The 23788-nt window shown below is 36.2% G+C and overlaps 1 protein-coding gene and 1 long non-coding RNA gene across 3 annotated transcripts in view; one reads left to right on the top strand and one right to left on the bottom strand.

Annotated features, from left to right (window-relative positions):
- Positions 1–20600, top strand: part of LOC126969877 (transient receptor potential channel pyrexia-like) — a 29753-nt gene extending 9153 nt beyond the window's left edge. For both annotated transcript variants that reach the window (XM_050815462.1, XM_050815461.1), the window contains exons 2-11: positions 153–264; positions 1543–1737; positions 2625–2842; positions 10550–10731; positions 11512–11693; positions 12884–13112; positions 14491–14649; positions 17267–18382; positions 19321–19581; positions 19668–20600. In XM_050815462.1, coding sequence (XP_050671419.1) covers positions 153–264; positions 1543–1737; positions 2625–2842; positions 10550–10731; positions 11512–11693; positions 12884–13112; positions 14491–14649; positions 17267–18382; positions 19321–19581; positions 19668–20531 — 3518 coding nt within the window. In that variant the 3' untranslated portion in view covers positions 20532–20600. The remainder of the gene's footprint in view (positions 1–152; positions 265–1542; positions 1738–2624; positions 2843–10549; positions 10732–11511; positions 11694–12883; positions 13113–14490; positions 14650–17266; positions 18383–19320; positions 19582–19667) is intronic.
- Positions 7016–10064, bottom strand: LOC126969957 (uncharacterized). The gene is made up of 3 exons (XR_007730500.1): positions 9955–10064; positions 9075–9254; positions 7016–7271 (listed from the first exon to the last, which is right to left on the bottom strand). It is a non-coding gene; the product is annotated as an uncharacterized LOC126969957 (long non-coding RNA).
- Positions 20601–23788: the final 3188 nt, after the last annotated feature.

Here is a 23788-nt window from a genome sequence, read left to right as displayed (position 1 = left end):
CGTATAAATAATGAGACCTCATTTGCTAAAGCGTAAAAAATACTTAAAATTTGATAAAAAATAATAAGTATTCATCTATAAAGACTAGTAATAAATGAAATTGAAGCAATACTGATGTTATTTTAAGTGTATACAACTGTATTTTCTTTCAGACGTAGAACAAGGTATTTCCGAGGAACAAGAAAAGTTGCCGTTACTGAACAAACCGCAAACAAGACCACAAGCACATAAACCAAACAGCTCTAATGGATTGGAAGGAGTGAGGTTAATACTTGCCATCTAACTTGTTATGTCTGTAAAGTTAATTCAGTTTAATTTCTTAGGGTAGATTCGGGTAGAATAAGGGTTTTCTATCTGGTACAATAGTTAAAATTTTAGGTTGGTAAGACGTCGGAAATAGGAATAATATATATGTAATCTTTGGGGGAGGTCTTTGTCCAGCAGTTCACGTCTTCCGGCTGATGATGATGATGACGTCGGAAGTTTAAGACGCTGTGTGCATTGCTGCATCTACTGTACTCGATAAGTCTTTGTTTATAGTTCTATTTTTTTACATACATACATTTATTTTTATGACTTACACATGTAAGGCATTGAGTATTTTTGTTGCATACATACATACTTTACATATGTTGATAAAATGATTTGTAAAACGATGAATCACTAAGTCTTTGATCATTGATACGTCTAGATAGACGATAGACAGCTGTGAAAACGTCGAAAAAAAATTAAGTTTATACTTTACCTCTATTATTACAGGGTTCATAATTATGACAGCATCAAACGAGTGTTTAAATACCTAATTATTTACAGTTACATTTACTACTTTATCCACCCACACACAAATATATATATATATATATATATCATAAGTCTCCATGATGCATACTTACGACCACCATAAATTTTAACCCGTAATGTAATGAAAAGTTTTCTGGCAGCTGTCATACTTTTTTTAATTCAAAGACAAACGAGAGTCGGCCCCAACTATCATATCGTTCGATATCTCACTAACGTGCAACATTTGTCAAATTTGTTTGCAAATTGACATTTTATTTCGAAATAAATGTCGTCTCGACTGATATAAGAATAGAGGTCAAATCAAATTTGTTTGTTTCTCAGAGATGTTCGAAATTTGAATGAAATAATATTATCGTTTTCGATATTTATACAATTTTGGTCTAGAACAAAACAGTCTATATTTGTAGTGGTCATAATGTGCGGTTCTTGAACACATCATGGAGGGTTTATGATATTAGAGAATATAAATAATTTAATGCTATTTAATAAATAAACTTAAAATTAACTAAATTATGCGATTATAATATTATTTCATTGGTTGTATTTAATACCTTCTTTATTGTATTCTAGATTGTTCTTTCTACAAACGTAAAAATAGCCCGAGCAATAAAAGGTTATAAGGATTTTTGTTTTTCTTTCTGAACTTCTTTCATAAATACTATTTCTGCATGCACATTTCTTTAAGAAATTAACCCTTTCAGCTTAATTTACATTTTTATTAATATTACTTTCCACTTACAGAAGAAGGCCATCCCCAAAACTACCACCACTCATCCTGGAACCACCATCAACATTAACAACACCAGACACCACGCCAGGTCCCGACACTTCAGACACCTGGCCGAAGAAGTGGAGAAGAAGCGACCGGAAGCATCGAAGGTTGAACACAGAGCTTCTAGAGGCAATAGAAAGTCATAATATTGAGGAAATTGAAAGGTACGTATGTTGCGTCTAAAAGCCATTAACTTCGATAATACGATGGTTATAACCACTTATCAGCTGATAACCAGACACCATGCTATCTTATCCATTTTGAAAAAGAACAAGTCTTCTACTGTGTCTGCAAATGAGACTCTTACAGGTCATCGTAGACGTATCCTTTATATTAACTAATAGGATATTTTTCTCATGGAGAAAAAAAAACACCATAATCTTCTAGAATCAAAATTATGAAGTGAAAGAAACCATCATCTTCAATCCCTAAGAAATTGAAGGCGAGTCGTTTACCTGAAAAGATCATGAGCTCTCTTTTCAATGATAGTAAAGGTATGGCCATGATTGGATGTCCTGACCATGGTGCTACTGTTACTGGCTCTTTATATATAGAATAAAAAAACTTTGTATCGTAAGAAATGGCGAGACAAACTAGCTAAAGTTGCTATGTTCCATCAAGCCTTATCCTAAGCAGGCTGTAATTCGAGAAGCTGGCTTCGAATAACTTCAGTATTCTCCATGTTCACCCAACCTAGCACACAGTGATTTCTATTGTTTTCTATTTACTTCCAAGGTAGAAGATTCGAAGATGATGAAGTCATAGTCGCTAAGGTGTAGGAATTTTAGGAGTGCGGCATTGAGTTTTTTAATGAAGGGATTTTACGTTAGGAAAAACATACCAAGTGCTTATACTAAATTAAATTTAATAAAACTTACGAGCAACATACGATTTCTCACGTATAATTGAACGCCACGCAAAGAAATAGGTAAGGTAGTGTCAAATACTTTTATACAAACCTGAGTCAGACATTTAACATAGCAAGTTAAGTCTGTACCAGAATTGCTCGTTTATTTATATAAGACAGTAAACTCATGTATTATATATTCAGGTTACTGAAAGCAGGAGCCAATCCGAACGCAACATGCCGTCTAGACCTGGTCTCAGCATGCCATATGGCAGCTCTTGGGGGAGGAGACGCTTTAAGTCTTCTGGTGAAGTACGGTGCAGAAAAACACCGACTAGATACGCTTGGCAGAACGCCCCTACACCTGGCAGCGTACGCTGGCAACGCGAGGCAGATGGCTATACTTCTAGATTTGTCTGAAGGTACGTTTATCTCTTGTCGTGGATATGATGTGGTCATGGATTATAACACGTAAAAAAGTGGTAAAATAACACCGAATGTATAACGAAATTGCTATTGACCTAGCTGCAACTATAAACAAAAGTGATACATAATTAATCTTGTTATCAATTCAATTAATAAAACTACACACATAGGACTTATGGGGTCATTCAGATTATACTGTAACTGAAAAGGTATTTAAGCTATGTGTGTTGCCAGTGATGTCATACGGAACGCAAACGTGGTCGGTAACTATGGGCTTTTTGAATAAGCTCATGGTTGCTCAGAGGGGAGAGGGCTATGCTCGGAGTTTCCCTGCGGGATCGTATCAGAAATGAGCGTATCCACAGGAGAACTAATATCACCGACATTGCTCAAATGGTTGTGAAACTGAAGTGGCAGTGGGCAGGGCACATAGTTCGACGGACAGATGGCCGTTGGGGCAGTAGTCCTCAAATGGCGACCACGTACTGGAAGACGTATTGTTGGTAGGCCCCGAACAAGGTGTACCGACGATCTGGTCAAAATTGGCATGGATATCTTTGGGGAAGGCCTTTGTCTGACATCATCCGGCTGAAATTTGGATGAACTGACATTATAGCTCCTAAGCTAACTAAACTGCAAGATTATTTAATCAATGTATGTAGACTCGAATGTTTTTACATATGTATTCAAGCCTACCTCTAAGAGGGGTATGTAGGATGGACTTCCATTTGCCAAAGTCCTTATTTACTTGCCTGTCTTCTTCCATTAGCATCAAACCTTTTAAATACATCCCTGATCTCTTTAACCTTTCCCAACATTTCAATCCATATCAGCTCTGTAAATTTGTGTAGTCAAAGTACTTTCATCCGTCCTCTGTACATGACTAACGGCCGTTCCCAATAATCACTCTATCTCTTACTTGAGATAAAAATCGTAACTATTGTTGACTTTTGTGTGCCTATAAACTTATCGACGGTAACTCACCTTATCCGTCCACGCTGTCTGTCAATGGGACGACGTATAGCTTACCAGCGATAGAAGTTTGAATGGATATTGCAATTCACGCGTCCCAAAATAAGGCGATAAGATTGACTTATCGGGTATATTGGGACAGCTTCAGATTATGAACAGCTAATTACTGACAGTAGAAGATAGTAATTTATGTCTATCTGTAGATAATATATTGACAACGGCCGTTAACCACCCCTTATTTTCTTATCTTTATCGTTATCTTCCCTTTTTTTTCTCCGCATCGATCTCTTATCTCATTTTTTCTTGATCTATATCTGTATATTCTGACTGTACATACAAGCGTGCAAGGCCCTATTTACTTGGTCACCTAATTTGACTCTTGAATGTTATGTCGAAATTAATGATTTTCTCAACTTTTAATAACCTTTTAAAAATATCTTTGCTTAAATCTGACCGTCTGATTACGAAAATTATTGACCAACTTAAGGGTCTGTTTTAATTAAATTATTGCAAAAAAAACCCCTACAGCAAAACATTTGGTCGAATTTCTTGAGTAGCATCAATCGGTACAAATGTTAGGCTCGCTGTACAGTTTTTATCACTTGAATAACAATAAAAAATATTTTTTATAATAATATGTTCTCGAACTGAGTCGCAATCAGAAGCAATTTTTTTAATACAAATTTACAATTAAGAATCCTGTCAAGTACTCGCAGGACTAACATTTTCCACTTTATTATTCACGATATACTACAACTAATATGCATTACACTGCAAACACCACCTTATTATGTTGATATAGAATAAGCCTTACTTTAGTTTTTAATGTATGTTAGTTTTAATTAGATTAGGCACATTATAGTAATTTTTTAGTTAAGTTTTTTCATATTATTTGTTAGTATATTTTGTAAATGTTCACGTGTATTTGTAGTGTTTGTTCCAAATAAAGTTATACTTACTTACTTACTATACTTATATATTTTTCCACCTCAATGAAAAGCCTTTTAGTCCCTGGTACGAGGGAGAAATGTGGCCGATTCTCTCCCGACAAGACAACTTTTTGCCCTCGTACCAGGGACTAAAAGCGACCTTTTCATCCAGGTGGGGAAAAAAATCGTATTCGCACCACGTGAGACAACTAGGACATTGCCACACGCTTGTCAATATTCCGCGGGTGAGAATGACCTACTTTTCTCTCTAGATGCCTATTATATAGATATATTTTTCAAGTTTTTCTTAAATCTGTTATTTTGTTTTATATTGTTTATATTTTATCGCGGCAACTATTCAACTGTAGCGGCTTAGATATACCGCTGATAGACAGACGGTCGGATGAACAACGGAATCTTCATGATATTGTTCCCTTTGTTTTCTTTCGAATACGGAACCTATTTACATTTTTACTACCTATTTATTTCAATTATCATACAGAATTTCGAAACATTTGAATTACCGTGAACAGTTGATGTCGTAAATAATATCGTGGGTAGTAAACTGTACAAAACCTCTTACGGAGTTTTTGTTGAAACGGGATAATGATGTTGGGTCCGAATTAAGCCAATGCGTTGCCCACTGTTCTATAGGAGAATTAATATAAATGGAATAAGAACAATCTGCACTTTTTGTATTCTGTACATTATTCCCTTTTAGGCTCTTGCAGTAGGATGTGAGAGGCTCCTTTGCACAGTATGCCCGCTAGATTATTGATACCATAACGGCGCCTATTTCTGCCGTGAAGCATTAATGTGTAAGCATTACTGTGTTTCGGTCCGAAGGGCGCCGTAGCAAGTGAAATTACTGGGCTCATGGGACTTGACATCTTATATCTCAAAGTGACGCGCGCAGTTGTAGTACCACTCAGAATTTTTGGGTTAATTAAAATCCTGAGCAGCACTGCATTGTAATGGGCAGGGCGTATCAATTAACATCAAATGAACGTCCTATTAGTCTCAAACCTTATTTTCATAAAAAAAAGAACCACTGATCACCAACTTCATATGTTTAGGCCTATTATTGCCTATTATCTACTTGGATCATATGCATACAGGCCAAGCATATTTCAATCAATTTGCCAGTTCCTGTGTAGCTCAAATGGCTTAGCAATGAATAGAATATTGTTGACATTTTTTTAATACAAGGCATACAAGGTTCTTTGTGCTAATGAAATTAAAAAACCGCTATGTAACCACTCGTTACGTTTGGTTCTATTAAGCGTATTTCAGATATTATTGGCAAGCGTTTTAGTGATACATAATATCTCAACCAATGTTGTGATTCAGGTATATATGATGATTTTTTTTTTATGGAAAAAGGAGGACAAACGAGCGTACGGGTCACCTGGTGTTAAGTGATCACCGCCGCCCACATTCTCTTGCAATACCAGTAGATAGGTGGCAGTTTGATTGATCGATAATGCAGTGTTCCTCGTATCAAATGTGTGGCGAAAAAAATATATTTTCTTAAGCTTGGCCTTTTGTCTTAACCTTGAAATGCATATGGTACAATTGATGGTATCATCATCATCAGCCGGAAGACGTCCAATGCTCGACAAAGGCCTCCCCTAAAGATTTCCACGACGATGGGTCGCTGATCGCTGCCCTCATCCAACGTATTCCGGAGATCTTGACCATGCATCTTGTGGGGGGCCTACCAACACTGTCTTCCGGTACGTGGTCGCCATTCGAGGCTATGTGTCCGTCGGATTATGTGCCCTGCCCACTGCCACTTCAGTTTTGCAATCATCAGGACTATGTCGGTGACTTTGGTTCTCCTACCTTTGATGGCATAGCTATACGATAACTAATACATATCATATTAATCTTCCGATAATAACAAATTTATTCTTCCAATCCAAAGTGTTATAAAATCAGTAGCCTTGCCATTAATATTCAATGTTTCATGACTACTGGAGTATAAACAGTATGTATGAGAGAACTACTGCGATAGGTAAAATGTACTTTTTCATGAGAAAAAAAAATTAAAATAACATTTTTATCCGATTCGACTAGCGATTTGTTAGCCACTTTGTTCTAGTGTCACGCACACGTTTGGTTAAATTAGAGGTTAACAGTTAGCCTCTATTTTTGACGTGTTCACAGCAGTCACAGTCTATCTAGACATATAAATTATCTAAGGTCAAAGCCATTACCTCACCAAACAAACCCAAATCTTATCAAGTTCGAGTTAAAAGAGTTCCATTCTATTGAACAGACAGACAGAAAAAATATATTTATTTGGCGCCATTTTGGCTTTTACTATCTTGGTCATTATTTGTTATAACAAAAATAATCAAGTTATTTATTACATCCATACTATATATGTATTTAATTACATATTATGACAAATTTAAGTTTTCCTCATAACAACGATTAAGTGGAACTCGTGGTCTGGTGCCACGACTGCCTCTGTCTTTTTCGCCACGAGTCGTAGTACTACCAGCTCATCCGTGACATCCTGAAAACAACAAACAAATCTTAGAACTGTTACATATTTGCCCCGACGGAAAGGGGGCGTGTGTGAGTCTCTCTCAGAACTCTCTCTCTCTTTAACTCGAGTGTCTGAGTTAAAAACTCAGGCTCGCCCATTAACGGTTCAGTAGCAGCAAGTAACATAATATAAAAGTTACATAGAAAGGAAAATGATATTAAATTATTTGGATGGAAAATGCAAGAAATCGTTGCTCAAAATCATACAGCGCAAATGATCTCGGTCAAACCAATTTTCGGTAGAAGTTTTTTAGTTTTATCATTCTTTTATTTTAGAAGTTACAGGAGGGGAGAGGGGCACACATTTTACCACTATGGGAGTGTCTCTCGCGTAAACTATTCAGTTTCGAAAAAAAATATATAAGAAACCTCAATATAATTTTTGAAGACCTATCCATAGATCTACCACATTTGGGTTAGATGAGAAAAAAATTTTGAGTTTCAGTTCTAAGAATGGGGAACCCCAATTTATTGTTTTTTTTTTTCTATTTTTGTTGTGAAAATGTTAATGCGGTTCACAGAATACATCTACTTAGCAAGTTTCAACAGTATAGTTCTTATAGTTTCGGAAAAAAGTGGCTGTGACATACGGACGGACAGACAGACAAACGTGACGAATCCATAAGGGTTCCGTTTTTTGCCATTTGGCTACGGAACCCTAAAAAGCATACTTTGTGCCCGGAACATCTAATGTGCGTAATATACGTACAAACAAACAAAGCAAGATGGAGAACGAAAGCAAATCAATTGTTTTTGTAACAAATTTTCATTGACAAGACGTAAACAACCAGCCACCCTTCAAAAGGCATTTATTTTCTCAAAATTGATTTCTTTCGAATTCTTTTTGATGTTATTTCTAATATACTAGATACTACTACCACTTCGCAGTAACTAATTGGTATTTTGAATATTAAACCACTACATTGTAGAAAATCAGAACCGTTTACGCATTATCGGGCTAATTATAAACTTTTACGCCATTTATAATGCGCCATATATATGAAACAAACAAGAAGAAAAACTATAAAAGCTCATGGTCGCTCAGAGGGCAATGGAGAGGGCTCGGAGTTTCCATGCGAGATCGAATCCGAAATGAGGAGATCCGTAGCAGGAGAACTCAAGTCACCGATATAGCCCAAATGATTGTAAAACTGAAGTGGCAGTGGGCAGGGCACATAGTTCGATGGCGACCACGTACCGGCTGACGCAGTGTTGGTAGGCCCCCGCATAAGATGGACCTACGATTTGGTCAAGATCGCCGAAATACGTTGGATGAAGGCAGCGCAGGACCGATCGTCGTGGAGATCTTTGGGAGGAGGCCTTTGTCCAGCAGTGGACGTCTTCCGGCTGATGATGAAACAGCCGCCCAAATCCATCCGCAATAATCTTCTTATATCGTTTTCCTCATTGTGGAGGATCGTTTCCATTTGCTTATTATATTGTGTTCCCAATAACCAGAGGTAGAGATACGTTGGCGGCCTTGGAACAGAGTGAATGCTCTGAGTTTGAAGGTCTCTCTTTTCAGCAATTTGAAAATCGTAACTTTTCGGGAGTTCCACAGATGGGTGGTTATTACAAAGTGGCTGTGCAAGGCAAGATTCTTACGAATAGCGCGATTATGGTATACCAGATATCAAACGTGGTGAAAATGAAAATTCGCATTTTAATTGATTTTGAATGGGAAAACTCAGCTGCTATATTAACCTAAACAATTCCTCCCCTTATATTATATGCAATAAAATTTACGATACTTTTCGTAATATCAACTAACAATTTCTTTGAGAGCATTAGTAGCATGATGGGATAAGTTGCGCATATGCGTGGAGTAGGTGGCAGCGGTCAAGCTGTCCAGAGTGGTCGTCTCCGGAAACCCCTCGCAGTTCACGATGATCGTCCCCACTACATTGCCGTTCTCGTTGATCCTGGTCATTGTGTCGGTCGCGAGAGGACCCTGAAACAGAAAAGTAGCAGCGAATTATAGTATTTTGCAGTTAAATCAACCAGAATCTTTCTTTTTTTATTGAAATTTCGTTACAATATCGTACAGTTACATTTACCTCTTTAGTATAATAATAATAAGTCCTAAATGGGCTATCCGAAACTATGTACATACAATAATTTTCAAATAAAATTTACAAAATATCTCTAATTTCGGCGTGTCTCTTTGTTATAGGCCTCCTCTAAAGTTTTCCATTGTTTCCTATCTCGCGTGACTCACCTCCAGTTAGGACTCGCTGTTAACTTTATTTCATCCTCCCATCTGGTAAACTGCCTACCTCAGCTTCACTTGGCATCCCTCGGGTACCATTCCGTCACTGCCTGGCTCCAATTTCTTTTTGTGGCTCGCGTCAAGTGCCCTTTCCACCTCCATTTCTGTAGGTCTATTTTTTCCAGTATGTCGGTGAGTTTCGTTTTTGATCGGAGAACAATGTTTCTATCTATCCCTTCTTTTCGAAACACAAGTAACAAATATAACATAAATAACAATTAAATATAGTGACTTACCATCAAGTGCTGGTTGTCGGCTATTAAACAGAAAATATATAAATTAGGGCCCAATAAATCGTCCTGCTATTTTTCTATTATTCTACCAAAGGAAATATCAAAATACTGCTCTTACTGGACTTAAAATTGAGCACATTTAGGCTTACCATATAATTTTGTGCTATCTCCATTATTTAATGCAAAAACGAGCTCAGGGCTACGTAAAATAACAAAATTTATTAAATTTGCTTCCAAAACGTCCACGTCTTGTCGTTTGACTTCTTAATTAATTTATTCTTTCATGTCAAACTCAAGAGAGAAATTGTTGACGGCCGATTACTAATGAGATTTTGTGCCCGTACTAATTTTTATTTGAAAATAAACTAAGATTCCAGATTGTAAATAAATTTCACTGATTCTGTTATTAGTGTGAGTGTTCATTTTAATATTTGTAAATAAATAAACAAATTAAAAGATTTTGGTCAAGGAATAAGATCACAGTTAAGAAGTAAAAACATTTAAGAGAAGCATAAGTTAACGATTAAAAGAATTGGCCTGTCACCGAAACTAGAAAATACTCCAAGAATTTTTACGCCACCTTCCCATAAGCGGAGTTTATCAAATGCTGGTAACCTTACAATCCTATTTGTTATGTTTTGGGTTCATTTAAACTTTTTATGTCCTTTTGGCTATGAGTTACATCCTGTATAAATACAGTTTTTACTTTTCTTCTGACAGTTTTTACGTTATTGCAAATTTCAGAGATGCAATGCCGCGTCGAAAGTGATGACATGTCTTCAGAAGCTGAAGAAGATGTAAAGAAGTTATGTCAGGTGACAAAAGCAATGGCGAATGTTCGTTGCGGGGTTGGCGAAATAAATATGTCACTCCCTACGACTTGGAAGGACAATATTGACCACAACTGTGTTAATATTAAAGGCAGCGTGAGTAAAACTATTACATCGTTTGGCTGTTGGCATCGATCGAGCAAAGTATAAAGTCCTCCTTCGTGTAAAGTCGATTCGAGTCTAACTTCAGTAGACTGAGGGAGCGCAATCTATGATCAAAGAAAAAGTATGAAAAAATGTTTCGCATTATTAAACACGGCTTGATAAAGTTTTATAAGCATGTATGCTCATAATAGAAGTGAAATAGTTTTTTAATTCGCAGTACCTGGACGACAGAGCCTTGCTCACATTTTTAAGAAGGTATAAAAATTGAACAAAAAAATACTTATAGGATTATTAATTTTTTACTACTGGATTCAAAGCGGGGTCTACTGCTTTCCAGATCATCCAATGTCCCATCTGAGCTGTATATTATAGTGTTGAAATTTACCTTTCCATTGTAATGTTATTGTAGCAGTTTCTCATTAAAACACGTATAAAACTACATTTTTTTAAATTTAAACCTTTATGAGATCGATTTCTCGCCCCCGAAACTACCTGTATACTAAATTTCATTAAAATCGTTGGAGGCGTTTCCGAGATTCAGATTATATATAATAGTTGCTCGTTTAAAGATATAAGATACCTCTAAATAAAAAATAATTTTTTTAATGATTACTTTAATGTCACCAAAATGCGCCGCCGTGGTATTCCGCCTTCTATACGAAGTAACTGATAAAAGTAGTCTAGTCTAGTTCAATCCAAAAGAAATCCACGAAAATTATGCGAAAAAAGAAGAGGTACGTTAAAATCTATAATTGTTATTATTTTGTGCAGTTTCCACTTCTTCAGCCAGGATGGACTCCTTTGCACGTAGCTGCGTCGTGTGCACGTCGCCATTGCACTAGACTACTGCTAGCAGCTGGTGCCGACCCCAACGTGTGCGATGTCCTCGGTCGAACGGCCTTGGACGTTGTTGGTTCAGCTCATTATTACGGAGATGGAGTTAATTTGGAAAAGTTAGTTCAAAACAAACTATTTACAAAGACTACATACTTTATTTTTTTAAAAGAGGGGTCAGCTGGCAAGAGACTCTCGTGATGGGAAGTTGAACGGAACCGCGCATGGACATCCGCACCATCCCATGTGTTGCGGATGTTTTTTTATGAAAATAAGGGACAAGACGAGCAGGACGTTCAGCTAATGGCAATTGATACGCCCTGCCCATTAAAATACAATGCCGCTCAGGATTATTGAAAAACCCAAAAACTCTGAACGGCACTACAACCGTCACATCTCGAGACATAAGTCGTCAAGTCTCATTTGCCCAGTAATTTCACTAGCTAGCTACGGCGCCCTTCAGACTGAAACACAGTTAGGCTTACACATTACTGGTTCACGGCAGAAATAGGCGCCGTTGTAGTACCCATAATCTAGCCGGTATCCGGTGCAACGGAGCCTCCCACTGGTTATCCATGGGCGGTTGCCCAAGAGATGCGCTGCGCACCTTTACATAAGGAATACGCTCTAACCCTGAAGGTCCCAAAGGGAAAACTGCAGCCGATAATAGATTCCAGTAAGTGTCTAAGTTCTACAACTACACTGGCCCATATTTTCACTGGTACGGATCGGATTCGGCTCGGACATAGGGCGAAAGCGCTCTAAGGGAATATGCAAAATGTGTTGATATTCTTCATTATTTTATAAAATAGTCCCTCTGCTTTAAAGGGGCAGTATAGAAATGATCACTATCTTGTAACACTAGAGGAATCACGAGGGCACATCTTGCACCGTGTCGGAGAAGTTCGAGGAAAATGCCCTTGAAAAACCGAACCTGTGAAGGAACTCCGCACATCCATATGATGAGGCTGATACTTAAGCATGAGGCATGTAGTCTGATTAATTATAACTATTACTAACATATTTATTGACAAAATAAAACAAATCTTACTAAGACTACATAAAATCAAAACTATCATTACGTTGAAGCGTGCCGTTGAAAGAATACTGGCAGCATTTCCGAGTTGCGTTGCTGACTGATCCAATGACCGAAATATGTGCCAGCGCTTGCTTTCCAGTAGCCCTATTTAGGCGCGAAGATAGTACTTTGTACGTTCTCGCCTCTAGGCCCCACGGGCCAAGTGTCTCGACACCGAACGGCACGAAAATATATGTCTCATTACTGTATTACTAACACGTATATTTACAGCTTAACAGAAGTAATCAAGACCCTCATAAAATCTGGTGGGACTTTCAATTCTATGCGACGGCAAGGTCTCAACAACATCGACACACCTCTTCATACTGCAGTAGAGTTGGAAAATATTGATAGCATTAAGGAGCTTTTGGATATTGGGGCCTCAATAACATGCTTAAATCCAGGCGGTCAAACACCATTACATCTTTGTGTTAAGAAACAATTAGAAGAACCTCTTCAGGTATAGTTTGTTTTTGTTCATGGATATTCAACCAACTTAACCTATTTAAAAACAAAATTTTATGACCGATGCGGGACTTTAATCCAAGACCTCTCGCGTTCCGTGCGAGTGCTCTTCCAAATGAGCTATCCGTTCGAGTGACGTATCGTCATAAAATCTTGTATGCTTTTTTCAACTTTCAGGCTTCATGAGAGCATGACTATATTAATTTATTTGTGTATTAATCCCAGAAGTGAGGGCTATCATTTTAAAAACATAACAAAGTGCTTAGATTTGCAAGGACGACATCTCAAGTCAATTTCTTAATATGCAAATATTGGGGTTGAGCAGGTTATCAACTGTAAAGTAGATCCTGTAGATGAAGACACAACCTGAGAGTTGAACAAAGCATACAAGATTTTATGACAATACGTCACTCGAACGGATAGCTCAGTTGGAAGAGCACTCGCACGGAACGCGAGTGGTTGTGGGTTCGAGTCCCGAATCGTTCATAAAATTTTGTTTGTGACGTGTTACCTTGAATGTTATTCACACAAATTGTAGCCAACTGTAGTCAACACAGTTACTCTATGCTAATCGTTTATAGCAATAGCACGCATCTAACTACTGGGCTTTCTTTATTATATAACTTCTTGTGGATTGAGATAATAATTCTCTAAGCCCAACAAAAAGATAAGGACTTTTGCCTTAGCTCAACATATTATTCTTAAAACATATTTTATTTCGATTTATCTGGTGACGATTTCATTTTTTTTAATGAAAATAAGGGATGAGTCGAGCACGACGTAGAGCTGATGGTAATGGATTCGACCTGCCCATTAAGTTCAGTGCCGCTCAGGCTTCTTGAAAAACCCAAAAATTCTGAGCGGCACTACAATTGCGCTCGTCACCTAGAGACATAAGATGTTAAGTCTCATTCGCCCAGTAATTTCACTAGCTACGACGCCCTTCAGGCCGAAACATAGTTATGTGTCAAAGTGCTTGGCTCACTATTATCAAATTGCCCTAGAATTTGTTTGGAACTGCTTCTGTAGAACGTGATACGTATTACCTCGATGTACAGAATTAACAAGACAAAGAATTGAATAATACCATTGATAAGTCTGTATCTCATAATCTTTCATGATAAAATGATCCTGAATCGCAGAAAAACGTAGAAAAAAGTATCACTGACCATCTATTATGAGACGTTTTAAGCATTCCCTTTGGTTGACTGCTAGAGATTGCTTAAGCTTTGCATTAAGTTCTTCGTACAAAGAGAAAACGATGAATATAATAGAAAAGACTGTGTTATGTAAATTAATAACTCTCAATCGATATAAACAGCCATATTAATAGCATTAATATATAATTTTTTGAGTTAAAACATAAACTCTAGATTTTAGCTAATTACACATATGCGGATGCTGATCCTCTAGCGGCGATGGTGGATGTCAAGGATAGAGATGGTCATACAGTATTACAAGCAGCAGTTGAGGAAGCATGGGTTCCTGGTGTTTGTGTGGCATTAGAAGCTGGAGCGGATGTAACTTTAAAAGTAAGCATACGTACAAAACTTTTATTCAAATATAAATACGTGAGTAACACTGAAAATGTTTAGAACTGGCCAGTTAGAAACATTGCTAATGAAAACTTTTTTTAATTTCAATTTTAGAACTCTTTGGTCACCTAATGTAGTATATTGCATTAATTTGTCATAGAATTGGCGGCAAATGTAAAACTCTTGTTATACGTGAAAATGAACCTAACGCGAGAAAATTTTTCGGTCAATGATTTTTATGACATTTGTTGTGGGTTTACTCAAGAACAAAGCTATGATAGGCTGCAATTAGCATTTCTTAATGAATCCCCATCTCGTGCCACTATTTACAATTGCTTTAACGAGTTTAATCGTGGACGTAGCAATCTCAATGATGATCCGCGTAAGGGACGTCCTTTAACATCGACTACTGAAGATAACATCAGTGCTGTGCGACGCATGATAGAGGAAGATAAGAGAGTGACCTATCAGCAGATACGGGCAAGCCTAGGCGTTGGTAGTAGTCAAGTTCAAAAAATAGTACACGAACATTTAGGCGTCTGGAAGCTTTGTACCAGATGGATTCCGCATACTTTAACCGACGACCAGAAACACCTTCGCATGGACTGGTGTCGCCAAATGTTAGATAAGTTCAATGGCGGTGACTCAAGTGCTGTATTGACATCGTCACAGGTGATGAAAGCTGGATATATTGCTATGAAACCCGAAACCAAAAGACAATCAGCTCAGTGGGTTTTGAGGATCGGCCAACTAAGGTAAAGACATCAAGAAGTCAACGAAAAAATATGATTGCCTCATTCTTTGGTTGGAAAGGTCATTTCACGACAGTTGTGCTAGAAGATGGAAGGACAATTACTGCAGACTGGTATGTCAATCGCTGTTTACCTGTTGTCTTGGAAAAAAATCGACAGCAGCACCCTCGAAGCAGGATCCTCCATCACCACGTCAATGCTTCAGCACACTTCGCAAAACGGACTGTTGAATATTTGACTATGGCAGGTGTCGAGATGATGAGTCTTCCGCCATACAGTCCTAACCTGGCGCCCTGCGACTTTTATTTATTCCCAAGAACTATAGATAAAATTCGAGGTATTCGCTTTACGAGCCAGATGCAGTGATAGCGTACGAAAATGCTATAGAAGAGACCTCTAAGGATGAATGGGCGCACTGCTTTTCTCTGTGATTCCATCGAATGCGACGAGGTGTAGAGAGGAACGGAGATTACTTCGACACACAATAAAAGTATTGGCAACTTTTTACATTTAGCCGTTTTTTCATTTTCTAAACATTTTCACTGTTACCTAGGTAGCAGTAGAATTTATCCGAGCTGATGCTGCAGTGGTGGAGGAGGCGACACATATTTAGGACACATAAGACATTTCATCGAATGCCGGGTAACGTATCGGATTACATTACGGTACATTTCACCATAGGTACTTTTACCATGGGTTCATTCTATTATTATTATTAAATAGGCAAATAGTATTGAGCACCATAGGATACACAGATAACACCGGTTACCGCTGAACATCAGGTAAACATCTTAAATCCTATAATGTACTCGTATATGTTAGTTGGAATTCAAATTCATATATTTTTATTCAAAATAGGATGGAATTCGAAATAGGATCACTTATTGAAACTCAAAACCTACCACCCATTCCAAAAAGCACCCGAGAAGAACGGGCGCAACAAAGTCAGCGGGCTTAATTTTTAATAAAAAAAGAAGATTTTTTGGGATCATGTTTAAAAGCATATACATCGCCCACAAAAGACTTACTAACTCGTCTGAGCTGGCATTACAATAATTTATGTCTGTTCCTGGTGTCATCATTATGACAGTGTCTAGCAAATAGCAAATATATTGAGAAGCAACAGTCAAGATGGTAATTTCTTTAAATTTTGCTCTCAATGATTCTTTAGGACCTAGGTTATACATAGCGCGAATAGCCCTCTTCTGCAGGACAAATATTGTATTAATATCAGCAGGATTGCCCCATAGTAATATACCATAGGACATAATAATATGGAAATAATTAAAGTAAACTAGTCGCGCCGTATCTATGTCAATTAATTGTCTAATATTTTTAACCACGTATGCTGCAGAAGTCTGTTTGGCAATCCTTCAATATGGGGGCCCCATTGTTATTTGGAATCCAGAGTGAAGGCAAGAACTATAGCAAATTCCATCGGTTCTATCACCTCATTGCTTAAAAACATTTCGTTTTCTTGCTATTTAACATTAGGTTATTAGCGCTAAACACGATCTCAAGTAGAATATCGTTTACTTCATCATACATAACTTGGTTTCTTTTCACTTTGAATTACATTCACTGTAATGAATCATCTGCAAACATTTTCAATAAGATTAGGAAGATCATTTATATAGATAAGGAAGAGGACCGGTCCAAGAATAGAACCTTGTGGTATCCCCATACTGAGAGGAGTCCCAGGAGATCTCCTGCCATTCACGTAGACCTTCTGGATTCTATTGTTTAGATATGAAATCAGAAGATCGAGCGCAATTCTTTTTATGTAATAGAATGATTTTCCAACCAGTTACAAAAATATGTTGATGTTTAAATTTACGTAATACATTAATTTATATTTCTAGGCAAATGATGGAGAGACTACTATTCACTCGGCAGCATCGTTGGGCAATATTGACGTACTCTTAGAAATACTAAGTGTAGCCAAGCAACATGGTATACTTGACGGTCAAAATGAAGAAGGAGAGACGCCTTTATTTAAAGCCATTAAAAATGGCCATAAGGAGTGTGTCAAAGCTTTACTTGACCAAGGCGCATCGGTTAAAATCCTTTTACCTGGAGACGTTAATGTTTTGCATGTAGCAACAGAATATGATCAGAAGGAGATATTGAAAATTTTATTAGAATACAATAATGGAAAAATCTTAAATATGATTGATTCATTAACAGCCAACGATAGACGAGGCTTTGGTCCAATTCACTTTGCTGTTTACAATAATAGCGTTGATTGCCTGGAACTACTACTTTCCAAGAATGCTGATATAAGATTAAGAACATCAAGCTCTCCACATTTTTCATCAACACCTTTACATCTAGCTGCTGTTAAAAATTATAAAGAAGTCGCCATGTTTATTATCAAATACGATAAGACAGTAATTCATGAAGTCAATAGCATGGGATGGTTTCCTCTACATTCTGCGAGCCATCATGGCAGCAGAGATGTTATAAGTTTGCTCTTGCAAGAAGGAGCTGATTTATCTGGTTACACTGACGGTCCTAGAAAATATAGAAAGACAGCAATTGATATGCTTATAAATAACTTGTCAAAGCCAACTGAATTTCTAGAGGACACGTTTAACTCATATATTACCTCCAACACATATTATTTAGAAGACTCAAATTGTGAAATCATAGTAGATTATAGAATATTAATGCCAACTATTTGTGAAATGGAGCAAATGAAAGTAATCGAAGCTCTTTTAAAGACTGGAAATAGATACGGTCAGAAGAGATTACTAGTTCATCCCTTAGTAGAAAGTTTTTTATATTTGAAGTGGAAAGCTTTACTACCATTCTTTTATACAATTATAGCTGTATATGCTTTTTTTGTCTCCTCGCTAACAATATTCATAATTTCTCTATTTTTCTTCAAGGACACTAATGTTAGGCCTCCCATCTTATTAACTCCTTGGGTATGGGGTAACATCGTATACGCATCTATAATACTGATAATTTTACAGGTAAATATTAGAATGATATCATTGTATCCAAATATATTATATAATACATATCTCTTAAATATATACAATCTATATATATAAAAATGAATAGCTGTTCGTTAGTCTCGCTAAAACTCGAGAACGACTGGACCGATTTGGCAAATTTTGGTCTTGAATTATTTGTGAAAGTCCAGAGAACGTTTAAAAGATGAATAAATAGGAAAATGCTCGGAATTAACAACAAATTAATTTTTTCCATTGATGTGTCCATACATAATTTCTATGAGAGAATTTATTGACGCACGGTTTGACAGTTCTTCTGTGAAACATTTCATTACGACAGCAGGGTGCATATTTTACGAAGTAATTCTTGATGTTATGATATATTATTGACAAATTCATAAAAAAACATTATTTTTTTTATTATATACAGAACAGCGTCTGTCGGGTCAGCTAGTTAAGAATAAAAGGTAATTTTCTATGAGAATATAACATTATACTTAGGTTGTCTCAGGTACTTGTAACGGTAAATGTTATTATTAAGATAATTATTAATAATGCTTACTGATTTTTAATAATTACATCAAGAATTGGCAGATTTGATACAAATAGTAATATATATAACGTTTACTGCTATATTATTATTCATAATTTTAATCTGTGTAACTCCTTTCATTTCCTGTACCCAGCTGCTATGCATACGTTATATTTGATAATTTATTGCAATTATGAATACAAGGGTCGGTCAATAAAGAATCGTAAAAGTTATCAGTAAAAGAATATAATTTCTTATTTTTACCTTGAATTAAAGTAATTATTAAACATATACAACTACTGGCAATGTTCTACATAAGTTTGAGCTAATCTAGATGTCAATACAAAATGTAGCTACTGTTACAATAATTACAAGTTTAATCTTTAAAGGTATCTTTATAGTTGTGATGTATTTCTTATTTTAGGAAATTCTTTACATGAATATCAAAAGTGCCAGATATTTTTGTCAAATGGAAACATGGATAAAATTTGGATCTGTTTGCCTTGCCACTGCACTTCCACCCGCCGTCTATTTTCTAGCTTCGGTTGAAGATGAATGGCCCAGGCATATTGCAACATTAGCATTACTTTTATCATGGCTGGAGCTAATGTTCCTGCTGTCAAGGTTTCCTAATTGGGGCTATTACGTGCTAATGTTTGGGAAAGTAGCATCTAATGTTGTTAAAGTAAGTAATTCTGTAAGTAGACGCGTTATTCGTGAATAATAATTAATTATTTTTCTTTAATCGCTCCAAATCCTAATCTGTTCCAGATCCTTCTAACTTTTGCCTTCCTAGTGATTGGATTTTCATTAAGTTTTATGATACAATTCCATTCTGAGATGCCATTTGAAACCCCTTGGGCTGCTTTCGTAAAAACTGTGGTCATGATGACATCAGAATTTGATTATGTCGCACTTTTTGATGAGGAACACACTGAGAAGCTAGCTACATCATTAGTAATAGTACGGTTGATATTTTTAATATTTCTTATTCTAGCCGCTATTGTACTAATGAACTTGATGGTTGGTGTTGCCGTGAGTGACATTAATGATTTAGAAATATTGGGCAATATAAATAGGCTTGCTAAGCAAGTTGAATTTCTCTCTACGCTGGACAACTTGGTTTATAATAGATTCTTTACCACAATTTTGCCCCAAAGAGTTAACGAGCACATTAAGTATAAACGAAAAGTTCTCAATACAATTACTATGTCTCCTGGGAAGCCTAGATGGCGTTCTTTCAAAATTCTTCCTTCATACCTCCGAGACGCTCTTTTAACGATAGCTCAGGAACAAAAGAAAATAAAAGATCAAGAGATTGGATCAGAAGAGTTTACCAAAAAAATTGACGAAATGCATGAAGCTATAACCAAATTATACGAGGAACAAACGGAGAAAAATGAATTGAAGCAACTTGAAAATAAACCTTTATATAAGTTTAAGTATGAAGATGTATTAAAACGTTTGAGCGGCATAGATGATGGCATAGATCTGGTCAAAAGTCAATTGAATGATTGTATAGAAGGGGCTCATTCTCCTATTGAAAAGTTAACTGTAAAAATAGACCAAATATCATTAGAAATGGAAAATATTAAACAATTTTTAAGCCGATTGGAAAGCAAACTTGGCAGATGACATGTCCAAATAACAAGAACCAAATTAGCTTTTAAATTAGATAAGAAATAAATACCTAAGGAATTTGATCATGATGTGTATTTATTTCTTTCCAGTTACTTACTTAAATCATTACTTAGAATGTTAACATTTTAACTATCGGCAATGTCGTGATGCTTCTTCCGAGCTATGAGCAAACATTTTGTCATTTTCTTGACTGTAGGCGCTTAAGTATTACATTGCTTTCTACGATTTCTCATCAGCTAAATAAAAAATGTATTAATTATTGTACAATACCAAGACCTATGAAGGAGTTCTTAACGTATATCGTCGTATAAAATATATTGTCTTACTCTGTCTAAAAATACCTTATAATGGTGTTGTCCCGCATAGCAATATATTACATAAACAATCGAAGTGTATATATTTTTGAAGTTATTTTTTCTTAATCAATTGGTGTATTAGATTTTTTATCCTCCTGAGTCCGAGGGTATGATTTTTACGTATTTTATCTGAATTTTTAAATGGTGCACTTTTGCAACATCTGTTATAATAATCGCATCCAACCATCAAATACAATACGCAATTTCTTAACTATAACAAGTAGATCTGGCACCACAAGTGACAAGCAGCACCCGTTCACGCGTTGACGCAGGGACTAGCCATCGTTACCTTCGCATATATTTGACCCGGAATGCCATTTTAGTGAGCACGACGAACCGTGTTACAGCATACACATGATTACTACAAAATCATAAAAATAATCTCTTATTTTCTAATTTATAATACAAATTTTAATTGTAACCAAAGAAACGTTGATTATTTTGGTTAAAATAACAAATTATTCATCCAAAATATGTAATTCATTTGTTTCCTTTCATCATAAAAAAATAACTTTCAAATAAAAAAAGAATGAGTAAAATCAGTTCACCCAGTCGAAAGTTCTGATGTAACAAACATAAAAAAAATACTGACGAATTGAGAACCTCCTCCTTTTTTGTAGTCGGTTAAAAATATATTGGTTTTTACGTAATATCTGTTAATATGTCCGTATCTTTTTTATAACACTTAATGGAATAGAAATTTATTATTGTTCACTTATGTTCTCTCAACAAGCAATTAAATTAAAAAAAGGGTATAAGTATTGGATATACATTTCAACAACCAATTTACTGAAAGAAAAAATGCAGTAAACCTTCCTATACTAGCAAATTATTCAGTATTATTTAAGTTCGTTATCGCTTTAATTGATGATACTTTATAAAGAATAAATAGTTTTGTGGGAAAGTTAGACATAAAAATTTGATACTCAGAATCCTATGTTAGTTCAGTTTAATACATTATGAAAAATAGCGTAATTATTCATTTTTATAATTCTTAATAAACTACAAATATGGTCACTAATTTAAAAACGGCACGCAGTGTAATATTTACTTCTTCTTCTTTTGATATAAAAAGCATTCTTCTACGATTTGAAATAAATTAATTATTTCCATAAAATCAGTTTTTTGGCGGTACCAAGGAATATGTAATACTGGCCATACAGAAAAATCAGCATTTCCGGCTCATGCAAGAAGCATCCACTAGGGTACGATATATATACATACCAATAATATTTCAAGAGTAAATGCTTGATAAATTAATTACTAGAAAAAATGTACTCGCTTTTCTAGTAAATTCCAAAGATATCTCAATTATTGTGAAAGCTTTGTTTTGCCTTGTTGATTGACGCGAAGTCAATATTTGACAACACTGAGAGGTAATTGTGACATTTGAAGTTACATAGATGATATGCTTATGCCAATTCACCTAGACCACCCTACTTAAGTTTAAAAAACACTGAGACCGTCATATATTTTTAAAATTACAGTTTTGTTCGACGTCACTTTGTCGTGGCTCACAGGCAACGGCCGCAGACAAAGGACGTTGCCTCTCTGCTATTTTAGTAGGAGGCAGCCTGCCTTAAATATAAATAGATCCACCTCACGATGGCATCATAAAAAAATTGAGCTGTCTGTTCTACGCAGCAAATATATTTAATTGATTAAAGGGCAAGTGGTAAGGATACCAATTCAAAACAAATGACCAGATCTCTTCTGTTATACTTTAGAGTAGAAATTCAGAGCTAGCGGTGGCGGGATTCAGACAAGATGTTAAATCATATTATTAAGCCCAGTAATTTTACTAAGTATGGGGTCCTTTAAACAGCCGTGGAAGAAAAAGCCGTGGTATAATGCTAACTTAACAGTTTAAGAATAAAAAATACCGATTTCAATCGTTAATTCGTACTCACAAGGAAACAGTAACTTAAAAGTACCTATAATATAAATTTCCCATACAACACTTCGAAGTTGAGGTAGTAAAAAGTAAAACATAACATTACGACATTCAATACTTATATCATAGAGTAGCAAATGATACTTGCTTATTAGAAATAATTATATATATGTAATGTTAATACAAAATACATACACTGGCATCGGGTACTTTATCTATAAGAGGAGACAAACGGGCAACCGCCCATGGATATCCACAACACTAAGAATAAAGGGATGTGATGCCGGCCTTTAAGTTGTGATTGTGCTCTATGCTTGACGCCTAAGTCGTATCGGTCGGGAAAACTGCGGCTGCTAATTGACTCCAAAGACTGGATGTGCGATACAAGAAATGTATCACAAAACTGGCGGTCCGGTGGTCGAACTCAGCTGCTGGTATCAACCTGAAAAATCCTCTGAGCACTCTCCGTGATAAATGCGGTAGAAGATATATCTATATCTCTTTTTTTATGATAATAAGCGACGAGACGAGTAGGACGTTCAGGTGATGGTAATTGATACGCCCTACCCATAACAATGCCGTACAGCTCGGGGATTTTGAAAAACTCAAAAATTCTGAGCAGGGCACTACAATTGCGCTCGTCACCTAGAGACATAAAATAATAAGTCTCACTTGCCCAGTAATTTCAATAGATACCGCGCTGTTCAGACCGAAACACAGTAATGTTTACACATTACTGCTTCACGGCAGAAATAGGCACCGTTGTGGTACCCATAATCTAGCTGACTTCCTGTGCAAAGGAGCCTCCCACTGGTAAATATCTCTACGTAACGCCAAAGAATACTAAAGTATTAAGTGACACTGAAAAAATAACAACTTTTGAACTAATTGAACAAATAAATAATTCGTACCCGATTATAAAATTATGAATTTTCATTAATTGAAAGTTTGTAAAGGCAGTGCAAAGGGAAATGGTTTAATTACTTCGCAGTTATAATTGA

Source organism: Leptidea sinapis, chromosome 19 (assembly GCF_905404315.1).
Source record: "Leptidea sinapis chromosome 19, ilLepSina1.1, whole genome shotgun sequence".
Taxonomy (NCBI): domain Eukaryota; kingdom Metazoa; phylum Arthropoda; class Insecta; order Lepidoptera; family Pieridae; genus Leptidea; species Leptidea sinapis.
The sequence above is the reverse complement of the archived record's forward strand: the minus strand, read 5'-3'. Positions and strand labels throughout refer to the sequence as shown.